Source organism: Anopheles coluzzii, chromosome 3, assembly GCF_943734685.1.
Source record: "Anopheles coluzzii chromosome 3, AcolN3, whole genome shotgun sequence".
NCBI lineage: Eukaryota > Metazoa > Arthropoda > Insecta > Diptera > Culicidae > Anopheles > Anopheles coluzzii.
In genome coordinates, this window is record NC_064671.1 from 43,275,219 (window position 1) to 43,296,323 (window position 21,105).

Genomic DNA, 21,105 nt, shown 5'->3' on the forward strand with positions numbered 1-21,105 from the left:
CATATTGCGGGTGAAAACATATAAAACCTCTCGTTATTCTCATCACTCGCTAGTATCGTTTCATTCATAACGCTGTTGTAGTAATTGTATCGAACGTAAATCATGAAAGGTAATTTAAAGTGAAACACTGCAAGTGCAATTGCGATCCAACTGATTGACTCTCCAGGATTTTCAGGAGCCGGTGCGCTAATTTTGCTAGCCACGTTTGCTGTGGCAGTACACACCCTGGACATCCCGCTAGAATGCCCCGAAGAGGACGACATTTTCCACCCGGTTCACATTCCCCACTTTACCGATTGCACCAAGTTCTACAAGTGTTTCAACGGCAAAAAGTACGAGATGGACTGCCCGGCCGGTTTGCACTGGAATATCGAGAAGGATTTTTGTGACTTTCCCGAGGAAGCTAACTGCGAACGGCCGCTGCAAATCGATCCGTAATGGTTCGATGAACTAAGAGAATAAAATCTTTTATTATCAAAATTAAAATGTGGTTAAAATATGTGTGCGATATATTTGACAGTCACTGTATATACAAATTTGAAATTCAAATTTCAAACCACGTTGGCAAGGATTTGGCTAGGCACAGCTATACGTGCTCAAATCTCAACTCAACCCAACTGACGCGTAAACGCGTTCGCATTGACAGCGCAAAGTAAGCACAGGCCCAAAAGAGAAATCGTACAAATCATAACAACGTACCCAAGTTCTGTGATAAATTTGTCCTGCGCTCGCGAAACGTACAGTGCGTGAATAGATAAAACAATGTTTCGTAAAGCCAAACAAACGATTGCTCCTCTCCCGAAACCACCGACCGAAGCACAGATGCTGGAAGACTTGCAGCTGTTCCACGAAACGAGATCAACAGTATCGCAACCCGCCAGCAAAGAGAACCTACCAACCCTCACGGAAGAGTCGACCATGGACGAATGGTGGAAGGTGTACGATGCCTCGGTGCAGCAACACGAGCAGTTCTTTGACCAAAAGACGAATGCACTGGAGCTGAAACAGTCGCTGCAGGAAATGCGAAGTGAATTACAAGCAGTGTGCGATAAATTAATGGCCGAAATCGAGCAAGATCTGGGACGGCTTGCTGCCACGATGTCGGAATAGATTGCTGCCTTTGGAATGGTTTGAATGGATGGCTAAAACGTTGAATTAAAATATCTTCTGTGATGAGCGTAACGGAATAAAACTACTACATGTTAACTGTAATCCTGAATCCTGTGGTTTTATTGCTTTACTCTTTGTATGCCACCAGTGCCGCCCCGGTAAGTACGTGATGTGTGTATCTGTCTCTGTATCTGTCTTCCGCGCAAATCGTTCAGTTGTTCGGGTACACGTGGCCACAGACCGATGACAGCCACTTCCACGGGTAGCCTATGGTATGGAATGGGGGGATGGAAAATGGGGTTCAGGGTTGGAAGTCGCATGTTTAAGGGTTGTCTTCGGTTCTTTGCCAAAAACACAGTCGGCAGTCGCCTATGCACTACACACACCCACCCACCTCCCCGTTACACAGACACACATTCCATGCTAAAGCCCTTAGTCCTAGTTCCATTAGTACGCGTTGCTGTGTCCGCATTACAGTGCCAGTAATATTCACACCAAAAACAGGGTTTCAAAACAAACGTTAACACATACACACAGTTAAAAGATTAAGAGACGAAGGTAGAATACATTGTGTTGAATGCATGGGGGACCTGGGGGAGCACCGAGTTCTTCTTTTTTTATTTTGGGGAAGCGGATGGGGTTTCCTGTTCTGGAAGACCCAGTGCACAAGAGAGACCGGGTTGGAGGTGCTGGAGACTCTAGTAGCTGTACTGATAGTGTGGATCAGCTATTAATGCACAGCAACTGCACGGGTAGCCTACGAAGAAGTGAACGATAATGAAAATCGGGTAAGTTTAAATGCAAATCGCCGGTCCAGTACACACTTGTTATCGGAAATATCAGTACGTGTTGTCTACATTAAATTTTGTAGCCTTTTTTGTTGTATATTCCACAGAGAGAAAGTAGTTCGTTAGTTTAAAAAAGAGGGCAAACATTGCTGCAATCCACGAACACGAATGCCAAAATCAAATCTTCGTGGCATACGAATTTCCAATATTTTTGATAAGATGCAATGTGTGCGCCATGTGTGGGATTAGTGGTGGTGCAGAGACGATTGAGGGGCACTGCTCTGGGAAATTGTCCGAAAATGGTTGTTCCAAAAATACAAACAACGATGCTAATTCATTCAAATGCATGTAAAAATTTACGTACAAAAAAGAGATAATGGGAAATGAGCATAAACACGCTAAGCTTAGAGTAGTAGTGTCCACACACACACAGGTCGTCCTAGTAATGGGGATAAGAATTGACGGGAGAAAGCGTGCGCAGTCCTACGAAGAGGGAAACAAGAAACGTTTTTCACAAATATCAGCACCCGGTTACGGAGTGGAAAAGAACGGTTAGGTGTATGTATATTGTTTCTGGGTGTATTATGTTGGTTAGTTTCAATCAGTTAGGTCTATTCTGTCTATTCTATTCTCTCCAAAACAGTTAGTAAACTTACCCATCTATAAGAGCTTACCGAGCAGCATACACTCGAAGGATAGGAAAGGATTACAGGCACTGCAGAGCCACTAAGTAATGTTAACGAAATAGCGCTAGATCTAAAAATATCGACCACTCGATCGGGAATAGAAAGTGCAGATAAACCCACCAGAGGCTGTGCAATTGAAGGAAGATTAGTACAGGAATTCGACGGTCACTAATGTGGGCCATTGTGTCAGGGCGCAATAGTAAGAATGTTTCGGATGGTATCGCATAGTAGTCGTCAATTGCGTTTTAACTAAAACCCGGTCCAAACTCAACCCTTCCCTTTCGCTTAAGCAACATTCAATCTTGAATAAGTTCGCCTGAAAATGGTGCGCGCGTACAAGTTTTATTTAAAAATACATTTCCGAGACACGGGTTTAGCACGTGCGCTTAAAATTGGAGATTACAAATGGCTCAGCGGTATTTTTGCCCCTTTTTCGAATCATTTTCGAATCACCACCATCACTAAAACTCCCACTCTCTCTCTCTCTCTCTCTCTAAACTATCTGAACAATCAACAAGAAATTAGCTAGCTGCCTCTAACACACTCCTAACTGCAAATCTGATCTGGTCCCTGTGCTATTCCAGCACCTTTGCTGGTTGTTGTGTGAGTTGCAGCTCGGGCCATAATGAAAACTTGAATAAACATTTAAAAACTACTCTGAATCATAAAGTTCAGGCCAACAGTATCGGTATTCGGTTTGCATGGTGGACGGATGGATACAATTACGTTAACTAAACTAATAAAAATGTTCAACAAGGACAACATAATACACTAACCTTTTCTGCTAAACATTTACATTTACCCCGTCAACGATTAAATCAAAACACTTAAGTACTCCAGGGAATTCGGGGTGGGCGTTTAACTAAAGATTCTCAACAAAAAAAACATTCTGTCTACGTTTGTTACTTTCATTGCGGAGGGAATGTTGTTTAGGCACCTGTTATCGCTAGCCCAACTCTTACGGCAAGATTAGGCAGCTTGCTAAAGCATTGTTTGCGTTCTCTGTTAGTTGGGAAAGAAAGGAAATACTGCAGCCCCTACCCATGCATTCCACGTCCATTCCTCATCAATAGGGAGAGGAGAGCTTGTTATCACACACAGGGAGCATTACACCGGAAACTACATGGTCAACATTGGTGTTAATCGGAGAGAAAGCGGGAAAGGTGTTTAAGATAAGAGACAGCTCGGTTGTACAAACTCCATACTACTACCATACACGTCTAGCGACCGAGGGAGTGAGCGAAGGAAAAAAGTACCTTCTCCCAGCGGGTTAGTCGTACCGTTCGGAAGCCGTTAGCCAATAGAAGAAGTAAAAAATGCGTAACTTGCCTCGCGGTTTGCACTTCAAGTGGTACTCTACGTACTGGCAGGGGCACTGAAATGCGCGACAGTGCCGGGCCGGGTCGGTTTGCGTGACATCGATGAGGCCACGCATCGCCTCATTGCCCCACCGGGACGCGTAACGGAGCAGCAGCAGCATTCCACGTTCCTGCGAAATAGGGGAGCATTGGGTAGGGGAGACACGATGAAGTCAAGGCTGAGCAAAACACGCACGCATTTGATGGTGGGGGAGGGAATGCCGCGTTACGTTTAGGAGCAGTAGTAGTAGTAGTTATAGTAGTAGCAAATGTGGATTAGTAGAGTATACAAAGTTGGGTATAGAGATGGTTTAAATACTATAAGGAGAACATAATTAGCAACCGATCAATCAAACCGAGCCGAGTGCGCATAAACGGATGCGTGTGACCAAACTACCGATTCCTCCTCCGGGAAAGCATAAACTAATATCCCTATTGAGAATGAGAGGCAACTATCACGCTTACAGTTCTAAAGCAAAACCCGCCACCGATTAAAAACAAATGCCCAAGGCACTCACTATACAGCGCTCTTACAGTCGAAACGTAATTGTTCTTTTCAATACTTTATGTACCTTCAGTTAAAACAAAAAATCATCTAAAAAAATGGCCCATTTCCACAACTACTCTCTCCATCCTATCCGCACACAACAGAAAAGGCACGCTGGGGTCTTTAAAAATCAAGTACAGTGTAGTAGCAGTAGCTTCCTGGCTAAGAGATTGCAGTTTTGTACTCGTTTGTAAAACAAACTAATGCGCGATTGCGTCCCACTAACACACCAGAATAAAAAAAAACACGCTGCAATTAGCTTAAGCTACTCATATTTGGCTTCTAATACACTTCCCTCCCCTTCCTTTTGCTTTCCCTATCCGACCGCTCGAGCATAACCCATCCCCTTAGGCACATTTGGCTAAAAACATTCCACCCCTCTCCTCCGGATCCCCCCTCTACTACATCATCGCCATCATCCGGCCGACGGTCGGTCAGAAGTGGAAGCCGAGGCGGGCAAGCTGCACCCGAACCGTGGCACAGCAGATCCGTGGATCTTCCTTCGGTTTCTTCTGCAGCAGCACCTCCTCCGCGTACTGGCAGGGACAGTAGGCCGTCGGCAGGTGGCGCGGTGCCGACACGATGGCATTCTCCTCGATCGTCCAGTCCAGCCGGCGGCGCAGATAGTCCTTGCCCCAGCGCTGCAGGTACCGCAGAAAGATGCCCTCCGCTCGTCCCTGCGCAACACGTTAGTTGATCGTTCGGTGATCGCACCACAAATGAAGGGATGGGTAATGTGTGTTGTTAGAGAAAGTTGAAACGGGGGTTTTTCCAACAAAAATTAAAGCGCAAACGGAAACAAAGGCACATCCACGGTTGTGGGATAAGCGAAACAAACACACGCACTCACGTACAAAAGGCACACACACGCACACACAACTTAAGATTAAAGGTACATTTACAGGCTGTTCAATCAATTAGAATTTAAAGTGCACAAGAAAAACTTGAATCGATAATAATTACAGTATCCCACAAAGCAAATCTATTAAGAAGCTAAGAAAAGGGACGAATAAGGATCAATCCTTTTCTTATGACTCGTAACTTAAAAAAAAACCCCTATATCACCCAGAATATAGATTCTACAATCTCACACACACACGCTCACACACACACAGACAGTCAGCCAGTTCTACCCCACACCTACCTGCTTCCGGGACAGACGGGTCGTGTTCGCACCCTGAATAACGATATCGTTGGTCGCCACGTCCAGCCGGCTTTCCCAGCCCGGCTCGATCGTGTTGCCGTTCTGTTCGCTGCGCTCGATAAACTCGTTCAGATAGCTGATGCACTGCGACGGCTCAAAGTACAGGAAGCAAAGGTTCACCTTGTGGCACGAGATGTGGCCACGGTCGTCCAGCGCGAGCAGTATTTTGTGCCGGATCAGCTGCTTGTTGACGCGTGCCATACACCGTTCCAGACCGCGGGCCAGCTTCAGCTTTACCCACATGCACAGGAAGATGGCGGCCGCGTTCAGGAACAGCCAGGCGACACCGAGCGACAGCAGCGTAATGCCGTAGAAGCCCGAGAACAGCAGCCCGATCAGGACGATAAAGGCGAACAGAATCCACACGACCAGCACGCGCTTGTAGCAGATGTTGTAAAGCGTGAATCGGTAATCGTTTACCAGCGTTTCCATTGCGTGCACGTACTCTTCCACCGTTAGCTGGGGGAGGAGTGGAAAAAGTGGTCAGTTTCAACTGAACTTCATAGACTTCCGAAATACTCTTGCTTACCGTCAAGCCTTGCGCCATCAGTTCTTCCGGTACGAGCTCCGGGCGGAATACGGCCGGTGTAACCCAGGGCCAGCGGGTGTTTGTTGGTAGTAAGGTAACAATCACATCTCCATTTGCTAAAACAACACACAAAAGGATGTAACAAATTTAAATTAAAACAAGATGAGCTTTAACACTCTCTATTTGCGCACACTCACCGAATCCTTCCCGTACGCGGCCCGTCGACAGCTCGATCGTGCGCATCGACTGGATCGGCTGTACCACGTTGACCGATTGCTTCGGAATGTCTATGACGGCCGGTTGTGATGTTTTGTTGACGCCGCTCAGGGCACTACCGGCACCAGGGCCGGGAGCCGGCTTGCTGGCACCGTGGGCTGGCTGCTGCTGCTGCTGCGTTGGTTGCTTTGGTGTGCTAGGCGTTCGTGTGTCAAGGTTGACGTGCACCGTTTCCGTTGGCAGGACGGCTGGCGGTGCGGTGTCGGGTGATGTTGCCATCGACTGGCGGTTACTGCCGACCGCCAGAGGATGTTGCTGTTGCTGTTTGCTTGCCGCCGCCGATGGTGGCGGTGGCAGTGACGGTGAAGGGGACTGTAAAGAGACAACACGAATGTGTTAAACGGATTGAAGCGAATTGCTGTGACAAACAGGGCCGATCCCAAATGAACTAGGCTGTTTAATTTTAGGACATGATTTTTTTTTAATTAAACAAGTTAGGCGTCGTGGAGTTTGCTAAATAGAGTGGATATTCACCATATTCGATAATTAATGTAGTTTATTCACACCTTCCTTTAACCACAGTGTTTAAGAATTATTTAGATAAATTAAGTATGGTATAATTGAAGCCTTCATTGGCAAGTTGCTATAAAAAGTGATTAAAGTTGTTAAAAATATTGTCAAATATCTACTGCTGATTTACATTTCATGTTTTACTAAGAATAATTAATATTCTTTCACTTTTGAATCTTTTGGTTGTTGGTATAAAATATGAAACAATTCCTTATGCTCAATTAATGTATTAAAATAGCTAATACAACTAATTATTAAAGCCATTTTGTTATTTTAGACCGTCCCATTCGTTTGTTGAGGTCGTTCATCTACTTTATTTGTGTAACAATAACCTTAATTATATGTGGCTGTCCTATAACGGTTTAATTTGTCTGTGACGGTTTTATTCCACCCAGAGTTGGGAGTTTCTTTTTTTGTCAATATGGTAGCCAATTAGTTGTGGCAAGCAAATAAACACACTAAAGAATTATAAAACATTTGACAAGTTCAATTGTCAATAATATAGTGCGTTTAATTTCAATAATTCAATCAAGATCAAGATCTATAAAAACTAAACTTTAGAAAGAAGCTGTGTTGGTGTCTTGAGAATACACAGATGCAATTTCGTTACTAATAATAAAAAGAAACTTGTAAACAATATGTTTATACCATACTGGCACGAAGATTTGTTAATTTGATTTCATAGAACATTCGTGCATTCAAGCTCCGTTTGAATTGATCCTTCCATACGAAAAAAGTAAAAATCCTGATATGGACAAAACAATCATGTCACTAATAACATAACCAAGGGGTTAGGGTTGTTGCACCAAATAAGAAGAAAATTCAACTATTCCTTCCGAATGGTCCTTTTCATGAACAGATTACAGTCCAAAAATATTAAATAGTCTCAGGTCAACGAATATGCAATATTTCTTGCAGAACTTTTAATTTATAAATTATTCAATCTCTCAATCAAAGAATATAATTCATGAAAAGATAAATTGATAAATTAAATAAATAATTTTTCCCCTCTTTGAGTATAACCTTTTTTTAATGTGTTATACCTTGTGACATAGTTACGAATCTGTTATATTACTTAAAATTGGAAATTATTTCCACGCAATACTGATAAAAGTGCGGGGGAAAAGTGCAAGAAGCGTTTTTTCCACGCATTATCCATATAAAACTACACCAACGAATTTCTGTTTGAAAGGAAAGACCTTCTCGTTTGCCGTGGGAACGATTCTACGATTGGCCGGCTGCCAGACATTGTACAGCTTGGAATGCCATGTCTGATTCACTCGGAGATGCTGGCCAGTAGTAGCAACGACAAACAATAGCTTTAAAAACTGTCGTGGAAAAAAATCCCCATTTCGGCTCAGGTTTACCGCCTGTTTTTGTAAAACAATTCTCTGGATATTTGCGGAACAGAATGTATAGAAAAATCATAACAAAAATATACATATTGATGTTCAAAATAACAAACATAGCAGCTACGAATAGTCTATACTATTTGATAAACTGTGCATTCAGAGTAGAAGAAAATGATTCTTTTATTACCTCTCGAAGTGATATTAAACTTCAACTCGAACAAAAGACAGCAAATAACGAGTCTATAATAATTTACTTAAACCATTCAACACAACCACGCAACATGCAAACATTTTCCACCACATAGACAGCAATTTACCCCCTTTTCTTTGGGTGGTGTTAATAGGAGAAGAAACCGAACACCCACCACTTACATCGTCTATCACACAGCGTGTCAATTGAGAACTGATTGCAAAAAACACACAGTGCTGAACGTGCACGTTGGCCAAAACAACCTGAGAGACGAGTGATTCATGTGATCGTTTTCCCCCTCCTGTTTAACCACGAGCAGATAGCACAAAAAACACACCTAAATAAGGAATGTTACGGGTCTTTTAGTATGCTAAAGAGCGTCCACATACGATGGCACCGATTGTTCTATTGTGCGGTAAAGGAAGCTGTATTGTTTTTGGGGAATTTCAGTTTCAGCTGTAAGCCGTAAATGAAGAGTCGCAATGCGTAATGAAATTCCAATTACGACTGTGTGTGCATTTGCATTATTTTACGGTTGGCGGTTTCAGCCGCTTACGTACGATAAGCATGGCTGCATATCGCGCCCCATGATAAGGGGCAACACATCTTTTGTTTCAAACAAACGATAATGTACAATCAAACAAGACACTTTCAACCCAAATAGACAATTGAAATTGGATAAGGGATACATTAAAATGTCTTAATAATTAACAACAAAATACAGGCGATTTGTCAAAAGCTAGCAATAAATCTCACATTTACAGCCATTAGCATCCGGACAGTATTGGTCATAAGAGTCGATGGCATTCGTCGTGTCGGGAAAGTGATTCGCTTTCCGCCTAATAGGCCCATTAAAGCTAATTGCCTTTACCATCATCGAGACCAAACCGGCGTAACATAATCGAGAATCCATAATACCAGCGTGCAAGCATAATGACCACAAAGCTCCTCTTGGCATGTGTGTTTGTGTGTGTATGTGTGTGAGTGTGTCCTCCTTTGTGCTATTTTTAAAAGCAAACTGTCCACCAAAAATTAATAGCGTTGAAAGACAAATCCCCATTCCGTTCCGGTTTCCGTTGGCATGCATGCGAAAGCCCTGGTGGAGAAGCTCCCCCCCCCCCCCCCCGCGCTCCAACGTTGTTAGATCACCATTGCGAAATGTGACATCATCACATGGGGGTTAGGGGCTGCCGTTGTTGGCAGTGTAAGGTTGTATGCTTGCAAGGAAATTCGAAACCATGCGTCCTGAATACGTATATGTGTGCGCAAACAAGCCCCCCAATTTGGTCAGTGCGATAGCATAAGCGCAAAGGGCATGCTTTCCTTGGCAGCGCAACAACTGTAACATGATCCGTATGAGTAGGTCATAAAGGTCATACAAACAACGACACACACACAACAAACACACACACACACAAAACACAAATTTGTGAAGCCATCTTTGCGCCCTCGAACTACATCAGGTGCTAACTTAGCCGTCCCTTATTTTCCGGCCACTGGCGATGACGATTGATTTGCCTTCTTCTCTTCGCGTCTTTGCGTCCATTGAAGCGTGGTAGAAAACTGTACAGCAGCAATCGCGCCAACACGTGACAACCTGTACGGTCGTGATGGTGGTGGTGGTGGTGCGCGCCCATGGTGTGCTACGATTAAATTGTAATAAACAACAAAAAAACAGACAACCCCCCCTTGGCAAGGCGGTGAGAAAAGCGCCGACTGACAGTTTAATACACACACACATACACACATAGTAGAGCGTGAAAGACGTGACCTACTAAACACTCTACAGGGCAAATGTGCGATTGTGTGTGGAAGGGGATGTTTGGAAAATCGGAACAACCTGCTATTGGGCCTGGGGAGGAGGGTGTTGCGGCATGAGCGATTTAAAGCTCGCCCCTTGGTCTGGTCCACGGGCATGTGCGCTACGCTGCGATTGGGTGGAAAGGGTGCAACACAATGACAGCACGTATGGCACCGTGGAATGCTGCTGTCACCAGCGACAACCGCCGATGGCACAACAAAACCGGATAGAATTGTTGTGCCGTTCTAGGCGGCTCACAGGGGGGGCTCCCCACGCCAACACACAAAGCGATGGACGGTGGAAAAACAGAAAACACGTGTGTTAGGCTGTGTAGGTGCGCCATGGAAAACACACGTTAGCAATGCTAAAATATTTATATCTGTTGCTTGGTTGAAAATCGTAGATGAATCACAAAATTCTACGAAAGTAAGCTACACCATGGTGAAACGATAATATCCATAGCAACCATTTCTGCATACATAACATCTTTGATTCTTAATTTATTGCCTGCAAAAAGTGCCTTTCTTCTGAAATCCCTCACCCCTTTAAGTATTGTTTAAGAAAAAAAGTAATTTAATATTCTCGACCACTTCCAACCGCAAATTTATGCAAAATTGCGAACTTCACTGTACGGTATCCGCAATATTGACTTTATTGGAGCCACTAGCAAGCGAGAGAACGGAACAGTCGCGCCTCTGTCACACACAAAATGACAACCTAATACTCACGACCACCCCATCTACCCTCCGCCCCTTGATGCTCATCATCGCGCAATAATAACCCTCCCTCTAGTGCACAACACCACCAAAGGGAAGGGGTATGTGAGGCGATGAATTTTGTTTAATCAATTGTGCGCGCCGAAAAGGTGGAACCATTCAATCGGAAAAAAGCTCCACCGTCAAACCGGGGAATTCTGGGGGTTCGTCGCTTATCGCCATTTTTTTATTTCTCATCTTCTCTTTGAAAGCCACGTCCAATGTGCGATGGGAACGGTTTTTTTTTTATCCGTTTAGCTGTTCAAATTCCTTTTCGTTTTTGGATGCGAGCCCAAACCCCCTCCAGTTTCATCGCCATAGCCTACCTTGCTCGGAACCGGCGCTCCGCCATTTTCCTCCTCCTCGAACTTTACCCAGTTGGTTGTCTTCGCGGCGGTGTCCACTCCCTTGCTGATCCCCGACAATGGGCCCATCCCGGCTGCATTGTTGTTCTGGGTGGCTCTCGCTGAGGGTGACGCACTGCGGTCATCGCTTGGCTCACCAACACCACCGTTAGGCTGCTCCATCGCCAACTGCGTTCTTCTTTCCTTCTACGCGCTATTTTCTCACGTCGCACCCGTCTCCAGCTTCGGTTCGGTTGGTTGGGAGAATTTTTTAACTCCCCGCTTCCCGCACAACTGCTGCTGCTGCTGCTTTTCCTTTTCAATGCTTAACACCACCTCTCGCGTGCCACGGCAACACACAAAAAAACGCAACGAAAAACGCACTTTACACACCAATCGGGCCCTGAAGGGAGATGTGGCACAACGGCACAACGCACTGGGATGGGAATGAAGAAATTCCAACCACACACACACACACACACAGACACGCGCGCACGAACACAAACACCCTGGCGATGGGGATGCGATGGGGCGGTTTGCGCTAGAAGAAGAAAAAACACGCACCACACACTGCGGACGGGGGTTGTCTAACGCGTACACCAGCACACATGTGCGCAATCCCGAACGACAGGGTGGTAAAAAGGTAGGCGGACGATGAGGTTTATTTTTTCGATGAATGCAAATAAAACCGCTTTTTTACCGCATTCAAACCATTTCTTGCCGATGGATCACGAGCGGGCGATCACGAGGGCACACATGAAAACTTCACCCCTTCGAGCGCGCACACAGACACACAGACACACGCACATTGACACGATTTCGTGATCGTCTAAAACCACTATTTTTGCTTTGCTGGAAACCTGCTGCTAATGCCAACCGGAGACGGTGTATGATGATGATGATGACGACGACAACGATCAGCGCAGGCCGCGAGCGTCTCCAGAAACCGAGACCAAACACCGGAGGCGAATGGAGCGCTATGAATACTAATTAAATTTAATCTGTATACGTGGAAGCTTGCTCCGGGAGGTTGTGCTTCAAAGAGGCTCTGGCGGGGCCTAGGTGTACACCGTTCCAGTTGTTTTCTCGAGGAAAAGTCGCCAACTCGCACCGTCCGACGTCATGCGTACCCGCGCTTACCTGACACACTGCGTGCAAGGAATGAATGGAACGGGAAACGGCATATTCATGTTGAGCCGCGTACGAATCCATTACGCGAGAGAGAAAGAGAGAGAGAGAGAGAGAGCGGCCGAGAAGGAAAAAGAGCGATAGGGAAAGCAAACGAGAGAGGAAGTAAACCGAAAGAGAGAGAAAAAGCATTCATGCGGCAAGATGCGGTTGCTTGTGTGTGTGAGAGAGAGAGAAAGAGAGAAAGCGTGTTTGTGTGGGAGAGGAAGAGAGAAAAATTGACATGTTGAAGCGTTTGAAAACCCTGCACTACCGCCCGAATGCATCACCTGAGCGACGACCGTGCAACGGGGTGCGCGAATGAGCGAGAAGGCACATACAAGTCTGGTGTGGTGCATCAAAACATTCCACTGGAAAAAAGGGGTAAATATTCTCTCATTATTTTCTATTCTCGCCCGTTCTCGCTCCTTCTCTCTTCCCCATTTGTTCGCGCAACACTGAGAACACCTGTTTAAGGGTGGTTTCGTGGGGATGGAAATTATTCATCCCTTGCAACGCAATCTTAATGCATTTGTAAAAGCGTTTAATGATTTTCTCCGATTCTATGAACCCCATTTGATTGGTATAGAAATGTTACGATTTTTATTTTCGCTCTGCTTCGTGTGTTAAATATTATACGGTATAAAAATAAATATTCTTTTAGTGCCACTGGTAAAATCACGGGCTTTAAAATAATGGTATGACTTTTTTTCCGTCGAATACTTTTGATCCAAATGCATTAAAATTAAGAATGCCTTATTGACGGTGGAGTACGTTACTACGTTCGTATTGCACGACACTGTGCTTTGGTGTTTCGCCCCTGCCGTACAGCATCGGTGTTAATTTTGTGCACGCTTTTGTAGCAAACTGAGTTTAAACCATTCTTCCTAAATAAACCGAATTATTAATCAAAAGAAACACGATACGACTGTACCTTGAGGTAGAACGTTAAAATATAGGAAAATATGCCTTAGGCATTGATTCGATATCAATACAAAGTGCGAGTCCGCGCTCGTTATTAAACCACATTGAACAGCAGCAAACGGGTCAGCATCGACACGACACAGGGCGTCTGTTTGCGCATATTGTACTCCGGCATGTTCGACACCGACTCGTGATCGTACGCCACCTTCTGCGTGACAAACGTGAGCAGCGTATTAATGTCGTACCTGTGCCCGTTTTCCTGCAACTCCTTGCACAGCTCGTTGATGAACCAGGAACCCTCGGTCGTGTTGCGAAACGCCATGAAGCCCGGGATCGTGGCGTACGCAAACAGAAAGTCAGCATGCGTAGGGATGCTGTACCGTGCGACGCCATCCTTCTGCACCTTTACGCCGTGGTCGAGCTGGTTCCCACGGCACGCCTGGACGACAAAAATCTTCGGCCGCCCGGCCAACGATGGACAGTTGTCGGCCGTGAAGAAGCTCCAGATGAGGGACAGTTCGTACGGTTGATCATAGGCGTACACAATGCCCCCGTCCTCGCCGTGCGTGAGGATAGCGACCAGGAAACAGTCACTGTCGCTGTGATCCATGGATGATACTACAAAAAAGGAGGTGCAAATACCACTTCGTTAACCAAATGCTGTCTCTGCGTTCCAAACGAGCAGCAGGAACCTTACCCTTCCCAATGACGGACTTGATTTCTTCCAGCTTAAAATCGGGATACACCTTCACATCGAATCGGAACAGCTCCAGCGTTTCCTTCAGCCGTTTACAGTCTATGGCGCTGCCTTCGCGCACCGGCAGACTAACGTTGCGCACGTTGTACTTGTTGTGCGAAAAGATCAGTGCCATGCCGCGCCGTTTGTGGTTCATCGGGTAGTAGGCGGCGTACCGTTCGATGACGTACGCGGGTCGGATTATCCCATTTGCCGTCTGTGAACCGCTCGCGATGGGCGAACCGTGCGGCATTCCTCGCGTATCGCTGCTGTCCTCTTGCTTTCGGCTGAACATTGCGCTGAAGGCTTTCGTCAATGGTAGCTGGAAGTCGGTTTAAAAATAAACATTATAATCAGCGAAAGGAGATGAAAATACACACAAACAGCTGATACGCATCCCGCCACCTTGGATGCTTGCGTACGAAGAACAAAGAACCCATTTTAACGTGCACCGTAGTTGCATTTGCGCAGAACGGGGTTATTACGGAGGTTATTGTGCATTTTCTAGGGGGTTATTACAATGCCATGCTTACCATTCAACTAAACTCGACAGCTCTAAATGGCACAGTACTCTTAGGTGGAAGCGTTTGAAATGTATAATATCACAACAATTAAAATCACTGGAAGATCGATCTTGCGAAGGTTTCCGGTGCGTAAAAACGCTGCAATTGCAACCAACGGGTTGAATACGGTTGAACACGCTGTGGCAAAGGAGAGCTGCAACTACCGGCAACTAAGCCAGGGAAGGTAACTAAACTTACAAACAAAAATAACAAAATAATTTAGACACTCCGAACCGTATGGAGTGGTGTAAAATATACCAATGTTCGCTTTTTGTGACTCATCGGTTGGGCAGATATTTATTTACGCAAAACAACTTGCAAACGAATACGCTCCCGAACTGTCAGCGCACGAAGGAATAACAAATCACTATGGGCATGGTAAGAAAAACATACGGACAAATTATTCGCACGTTTTATTGAAGCGCATGCTGCCAGAGATGCTCAGATAAGAACTGATTAACTCATTTCGGAGTGGAAATCTTTCATGATTTGTGCTATGAAAGACACCTTGGTGGCTCCTGAAATTGCGTACTGGAAGAGAAAGGAAACAAAATTTCAATTATGATAGCACTACCAAAAGCCAAACATTACTTCTCATACCTGTACGATACATTTGTACGATACTTTACACACTCCGAATGCTTCAAAGAAAAATACTTTATAATCCAGCAGGAGCATTAGGTGTGTTATTCGTGTTTTGATAGAACTTGTGGTTTTATCCATGTGAACCGTATTAAGCAGCTGTGACAGAGCCTTAATCTCTCCGTTCAAGCACTCGCATGACCAGGTAAAGCTTATGAAGATGAAATGGTATGGCACCACATTTAGACAGAATACTAAGGAGGAAAAAAACAATTAATGCACTTCATCTAAAATTATGCAGCCCTACTCACGTTCAAAAGATGTTTCCATGATGGCTCGATAGACGGTCCAATAAATTTCGTTCCATATGATGATGCTAAACTTAAGGCACACCATAAAAAGGCCAAAAGAAAATTGATCCTGTATCTGAATGAATGCTTTCATGCACAGGAAGTAGCACGAACAGCATGCCCTCAACTTGTCTTCAGTCTCGAGGTCATGGTTCGTTCCTACCACCCTAGCATTCAGGCCTTTCACAATATCCTGGACGTCATCTCTCAGCCGGTGCAAATAGCTCGTTACAATGCGCACGTATAGTAAAATTTGCAGAATTCGGTGGATATCAACGCTGCTCAGTAGCTCAAACAGAATTATAAAATCCATCAATGCTCCTTCCATTACCCGACACTGAATGAGCAAAATACCTGCCATGGTGCACATTAACGCAACGAGTGTGTAGAATATCACACTATACACACGGCAAGTTTTCGAAAAGATGTCCTTTGAATTTTGATTGCAAATGTTCAGGGCGGTTTCGATTTCGTTGAACGTGTTCCATATTTTCACATCCTCCTTGCATCCTGCCAACGCTTCCCAGGCAACGATTACAGCTGTTGACAGTGTTGAGGTAAAGCAGAACCAATTGATCAACCGATTGATGCAACTGCGATTGGGTATTAAATTGGCCTCGAAACACTTGCCATACACTCCCAACAGTGTACAGAGCAGCAGAATCAGCAGCTTCTTGATGATGAACAGCTTGTGACGGTAGGGGTTCAACTTAAACGGATTAGTTTTGTCCGTGGGGTCGATCTGATGGTGTCGATAGAAATTAAAAAAGCTCCTAAAATGTTTCTCTGCTTCCATTGCCAGTGGTCACTTGAACGCGCTAAACTAATCTACCATATTACATCCTTGAAGAATGCATTTATTTGAACATTTTCCGAAGGTGTAAAGTTTACAACGACATGCGATGAGCGTGAATGTTTAAAAATGCAGAAATTAGCAGTAGCAGTGAGAATGCAATATTCATGAATATGAGTTTCAGTGTTACTGTATCAGGAAGCCATTTGTTTAAAAATCACATTTTATCAACAATCGCAACCAAACCCCCATGGCAGGGTGTTTAATATTAAATTTGAATAAAATATTTATGTCCTCAATTTTCCACAATGCTTGCATAAAGCACATTATGCCCAAACGTTACGGGTGTAATTAACCAGTGTGCGATCCCATCCCATCCGTAAGAACTACAGCTCCGGGCTTCTGCTCCATCGCCACCACTAGCGATTTTTCTCACTCGTGAAAAAAAATCGACCCGGACCCGTGTGCGTGCCCATTTCTCCGTGGCATTTCCGTGCAAGAAAAAGAGATTTTTCTCGTGTTTTCCCGTGTTTGTAACGTGAGCTAAAACACTCAGTGCAGAATAGTAAGTACGGGCAATCAATCGGTGTCAGCTTACGATAAATCGCTTCTTTAATTCGTTCTCATTTTTCGGGATAAATGGTCTGAATGAAAGTGTAGTAGAGAGTGGTGGTGGTGCCGCTGCCGCCGCCACGACATAATCATCTTCCGGGGTGGTAGCCAAAAAACGAAGACCCAGCCTCACCCACAATGGCAACATTGTCTTCCACGCATTTGTGTAGCTAGAATCAGCCTGTGTGCTTTCGGACGCTCGATTGTTGAATTCGTTTGTAATTTGATCGAAGAAGGAAGAGCACATGCCGGCATTTAGTGCAGTTTTGAGATTACATAATCGATCGATAAATTTCATAAGAATCCATTGTTTCGAAGTGTCAGAACAGGCTTTCTCCAGCTTCCTTTATGGTTGGGGTTAATCTAATCGACCTTTGCTACGGAAACTCTATTTTTTTTATTACTATTCGCATTCCCCAATGCCTACTGGACGGTGTTAGGATACACCCCCCGGGGTAGTAGGCTCTTTCGGTAGGTGTGTGTGTGGAATGATGAGGAAAAAGGCAAAAAATCAATATGGCTGAATTCACGCATACGAGACACGGTCACGGTCCCTCGTTGTGCAACGATGGCTGAAAATAATTGTATCCCGTGCTGGTGCTAAAACCTTACAGCGCCTAATCTTTATATCCAGCAGGTTTGGAGAAAAATGTCACCAATTCGGCGGGGTCATTAGTTCCGAGCGATTGATAAGGAAGGTGTGTTGGTCTTGTTCTTCGATCCCATGTAAGGGGAAGAAAACATGATGCAAGAAGAAGCAATCCAGCACCCAAGTTTTGCACCACCAGCCCCTTTGCTTGGACAAACCTAACCCGGCTGGTGCAATGTTCACAAACGTTAGGCTTATGTAAGCGTTTAGAACGAAATTGGACAGCGCATACAACGCCGAGTACACACACGCCTCAGTACACATTGCGTATGCCCGTGTATGCGTGGTGCGCAAATAGATTACCTTTCCATGCGTCTCGGGAATGGGAGCAAGGGGAAGGGAGGTGGTAGTACGATACACACAATCACGGGACAGTGATGCTTGATGATACGACCGTGACAGTTAATTAATTTATCATACGATTTGCAAAGACCGAGCTAGAAAAAAGGGACGAACACGCTCACACCCTCTGCAATAGCAGGGTGTGTGATAAGATATTTTCATCGTACGATAGTAAGCAAAAAAAAAAAAAAAAATGCCGGCTTTAGCTAGCGTGAGAGGCATGATACATTGCGGGAGAGAGTATTGCTGTCGTGTCTCCGTCTTTGAACGTAGAAAGAGAGTACCAGCCATCAGCCTTAGAGACAGACCACGCGGCTTCTCAACTAGCTTTTCCACCGCATGGTTACGTCACCAAATCCGGCGAGTTGTTGTCAGCTCCGGTGCTGGATGGTGGTGTGCTAAGCCCAGAAGCAGGAGATGGGTTCGGCAATGATCTTCAGTTTGATATACGACGGTGAGAAGACAAATATTGAATGACGATTTAGAGCAAGGTCGGTAAACAACATGCGCAACCGCCCCATTGCTCGCGAAACACAGCTCATGTGGCGGGGAATTGTATAATGTGCTTTTTGTTCATCTTGCACAGATGATATAACGCATGGTGTGGGATGTTATACTCTCATATATTCCGTCCCGATTTGACTAGAGACGAAAAAGCACCGTTCACAGGTTCATTGTACGCTAGGGATAATAATATTAATCGCGTTGGCTTCTTATTGCTCAGCAACGCCAAAAGCATTGGCAAGCTTGCACTTGAATAGCTATAGCGGAAGGGAGAGGGCCGAGTGGGTTCACATTGCTTGATTGGATGTCAATAACAACATCGTGCCCCCGGGGGCTGCAAGCAGAGCGCGATTTCTAATCATCTACCGGCATCTGTCTGCGCAGCTCATTCGCTTTGTATCGATGCAGTAGCGGGTAGCACAAATAATGCAGCTGAGGGAAAACGAAGACAGAGAAAAACCTTAGTTCTAAATATAACTCTAAGGAACGCCATCTCATACTCACACCAAGAAGCACAAACGCACACAACCGCGCGCTGCTCTGTCTGCCAGAAGATGATGATCGTCTCGAAAATCGTGTACGGAGGGTGGGTGGTGGTGTGGTGGCATCGTGACTGCACGTGTTTGTATGCACTGGGAGGAGCTCAATCGTTCATCTTCAAAGATGCATTATTTTGGTCACATGCATAAACGTGCTTTTTTATCCCGCCATTTTGCATCGATTTATTTCTCAAACGGTTTCATTTACCTTTCCCCGTCTTTCTCTCTCTCCCTCTCCCTTAGATGGCCCCACCATCGTACTCCGATCTTGGCAAGCAGGCCCGCGATGTCTTCAACAAAGGCTACCACTTCGGACTGTGGAAGCTGGACGTCAAGACCAAGACCAACTCGGGTGTGGAGTTCAGCACGAGCGGCCACTCGAACCAGGACACCGGCAAGGTGTTCGGCTCGCTGGAGACCAAGTACAAAGTGAAGGAGTACGGTCTGAACTTCTCGGAGAAGTGGAACACAGACAACACGCTCACCTCGGAGGTGTCGGTCGAGAACCAGCTGGTGAAGGGCCTGAAGGTGTCGTTCGATGGCATGTTTGTGCCGCATACCGGGTACGTGCTAATGCCGCCGTCAAGACGCCGAGTGTCGTTCGGTTACGCCGTGTCGTACAAGTACCGGCGTAGACCGTCGGCATCGACCGACAGTGAAAACGGCACCGAGGGCGTCAGTACGACGGCCGATACATCTACATCATCATCACCACCACCACGGAACGGTAACAGCAGTAGTACTAACGGAGTTTTTACTTTGTCCTACAGAAGCAAAACTGGCCGCTTCAAGACTGCCTACTCGCACGATCGCGTTCGCGTCGATGCCGACTTCAATGTCGACCTGAGCGGACCGCTGGTGAACGCGTCCGGTGTCGCTGCCTACCAGGGCTGGTTGGCCGGTTACCAGGTTGCATTTGACTCGCAGAAGTCGAAAATCACCGCCAACAACTTTGCTCTCGGCTACTCGGCCGGTGACTTTGTTCTGCACACCAACGTGTAAGTGTCTTGGTTTTGCGCCGAGTGCGTCTGGATAGCATCAGCATGATTTTCTCTGGTTTTTCTCCTCCACCAATAACAACACAGTAATGATGGCCGTGAGTTCGGTGGTCTGATCTACCAACGATGCAACGATCGTCTGGAGACTGCCGTGCAGCTGTCCTGGGCTTCGGGCTCGAATGCTACCAAGTTTGGCATGGGCGCCAAGTACGACTTGGACAAGGATGCTTGCGTCCGTGCTAAGGTCAACAACCAGAGCCAGATCGGTCTCGGCTACCAGCAGAAGCTCCGTGATGGTTAGTATAACATCAAGCAAAAGCATGTTTCCGTGGCTTCATTCAAACAAATGTTTAATACAACTTTTTGTCCATACTTACACCTCCTCCCTACTTGCAGGTATTACTCTGACATTGTCCACGCTCGTTGATGGCAAGAACTTCAACGCTGGCGGCCACAAGATTGGCGTCGCTCTGGAGCTGGAGGCTTAAGTGCGCGCGCTCGTGCCGTTTTTGTGTTCTTGCGCCCATTTCCCCCCTTCCCCTAAAGAAGCCCCCTGGTTCGCAAAACTCAGCTGGCTTGCGGACACACGAAAGAAGAAAGTGCAGGGGCTGCATTGGGTGTAGTTGCAAAGTGTTTTAAGAAATATTAAACGATCGAGGGAATCCTTACCACATATACCTACTACTCTACTACTAATGCTACAGTTTAAATAAATTGAGAACCACGAAAACCCAGCTATATCATAAAATAATACGTACACACAGCACAGCCGGTAACGGCGAAGAAACGGAAGCACACACTAGCACGCAGGAGCCTATCTGAGACGAGAGAATCGGTATCAGCAGTGGGAATTAGAGCGAGAGAGGAGACGGTAGCGCAATGCTTTTCACGGATGA

General features: G+C 45.6%; 4 protein-coding genes across 13 annotated transcripts; 2 read left to right on the plus strand and 2 right to left on the minus strand.

Moving 5' to 3' along the window:
• Positions 1-1,219, plus strand: LOC120957139 (peritrophin-1-like). Of its 3 annotated transcripts, none has more exons than XM_049609561.1 (2): positions 1-109; positions 167-1,219. In XM_049609561.1, exon 2 carries the CDS (start codon positions 763-765, stop codon positions 1,108-1,110), a length of 348 nt encoding a protein of 115 aa, XP_049465518.1. In that variant the 5' UTR covers positions 1-109; positions 167-762; the 3' UTR covers positions 1,111-1,219. The 3 variants fall into 3 exon arrangements, with proteins under 3 accessions (XP_049465518.1, XP_040235115.2, XP_049465519.1); XM_040379181.2 differs by having other exon boundaries at positions 2-109; positions 176-1,219; XM_049609562.1 differs by having other exon boundaries at positions 4-109; positions 176-486.
• LOC120957126 (uncharacterized) lies at positions 1,203-12,623 on the minus strand. Of its 6 annotated transcripts, XR_007452642.1 has the most exons (7): positions 11,433-12,623; positions 6,420-6,810; positions 6,223-6,338; positions 5,634-6,152; positions 3,914-4,073; positions 2,263-2,381; positions 1,203-1,867 (listed from the first exon to the last, which is right to left on the minus strand). XR_007452642.1 is itself a non-coding variant. In XM_049609552.1 (6 exons), exons 1-6 carry the CDS (start codon positions 11,631-11,633, stop codon positions 1,322-1,324), a joined length of 1,443 nt encoding a protein of 480 aa, XP_049465509.1. In that variant the 5' UTR covers positions 11,634-12,623; the 3' UTR covers positions 1,203-1,321. The 6 variants fall into 6 exon arrangements, 5 of the variants coding, with proteins under 5 accessions (XP_049465509.1, XP_049465508.1, XP_049465510.1 ...); XM_049609552.1 differs by lacking the exon at positions 2,263-2,381 and having other exon boundaries at positions 1,203-1,377; XM_049609551.1 differs by lacking the exon at positions 2,263-2,381.
• Positions 12,624-13,192: 569 nt separating this feature from the next.
• Positions 13,193-15,190, minus strand: LOC120957130 (caspase-like). 3 transcript variants are annotated; one of them, XM_049609557.1, is made up of 4 exons: positions 15,039-15,190; positions 14,811-14,939; positions 14,239-14,599; positions 13,193-14,159 (listed from the first exon to the last, which is right to left on the minus strand). In XM_049609557.1, the coding sequence occupies exons 2-4, from the start codon at positions 14,811-14,813 to the stop codon at positions 13,636-13,638; spliced, it is 888 nt and encodes a 295-aa protein (XP_049465514.1). In that variant the 5' UTR covers positions 14,814-14,939; positions 15,039-15,190; the 3' UTR covers positions 13,193-13,635. The 3 variants fall into 3 exon arrangements, with proteins under 3 accessions (XP_049465514.1, XP_049465513.1, XP_040235105.1); XM_049609556.1 differs by having other exon boundaries at positions 14,811-15,028; positions 15,099-15,189; XM_040379171.2 differs by having other exon boundaries at positions 14,811-15,190.
• A 1,807-nt stretch (positions 15,191-16,997) lies between these two features.
• LOC120957137 (voltage-dependent anion-selective channel-like) lies at positions 16,998-20,884 on the plus strand. The gene is made up of 5 exons (XM_040379179.2): positions 16,998-17,130; positions 19,455-19,774; positions 19,982-20,209; positions 20,297-20,505; positions 20,606-20,884. Exons 2-5 carry the CDS (start codon positions 19,455-19,457, stop codon positions 20,695-20,697), a joined length of 849 nt encoding a protein of 282 aa, XP_040235113.1. The 5' UTR covers positions 16,998-17,130; the 3' UTR covers positions 20,698-20,884.
• Positions 20,885-21,105: the final 221 nt, after the last annotated feature.

Bases quoted from the DNA above. Each gene is read 5' to 3' on its own strand.
- LOC120957139 (XM_049609561.1), top strand. From the start codon at position 763: ATGTTTCGTAAAGCCAAACAAACGATTGCTCCTCTCCCGAAACCACCG.
- LOC120957126 (XM_040379165.2), bottom strand. From the start codon at position 11,633: ATGGAGCAGCCTAACGGTGGTGTTGGTGAGCCAAGCGATGACCGCAGT. The intron at 6,339-6,419 runs GTGAGTGTGCGC...GTGTTGTTTTAG, and splicing joins CCGCGTACGGGAAGGATTCG to CAAATGGAGATGTGATTGTT. The intron at 6,153-6,222 runs GTAAGCAAGAGT...CTCCTCCCCCAG, and splicing joins TGATGGCGCAAGGCTTGACG to CTAACGGTGGAAGAGTACGT.
- LOC120957130 (XM_049609557.1), bottom strand. The intron at 14,160-14,238 runs GTAAGGTTCCTG...CCTTTTTTGTAG, and splicing joins CAAGTCCGTCATTGGGAAGG to TATCATCCATGGATCACAGC.
- LOC120957137 (XM_040379179.2), top strand. From the start codon at position 19,455: ATGGCCCCACCATCGTACTCCGATCTTGGCAAGCAGGCCCGCGATGTC. The intron at 19,775-19,981 runs GTACGTGCTAAT...TTTGTCCTACAG, and splicing joins ATGTTTGTGCCGCATACCGG to AAGCAAAACTGGCCGCTTCA. The intron at 20,506-20,605 runs GTTAGTATAACA...CCCTACTTGCAG, and splicing joins CCAGCAGAAGCTCCGTGATG to GTATTACTCTGACATTGTCC.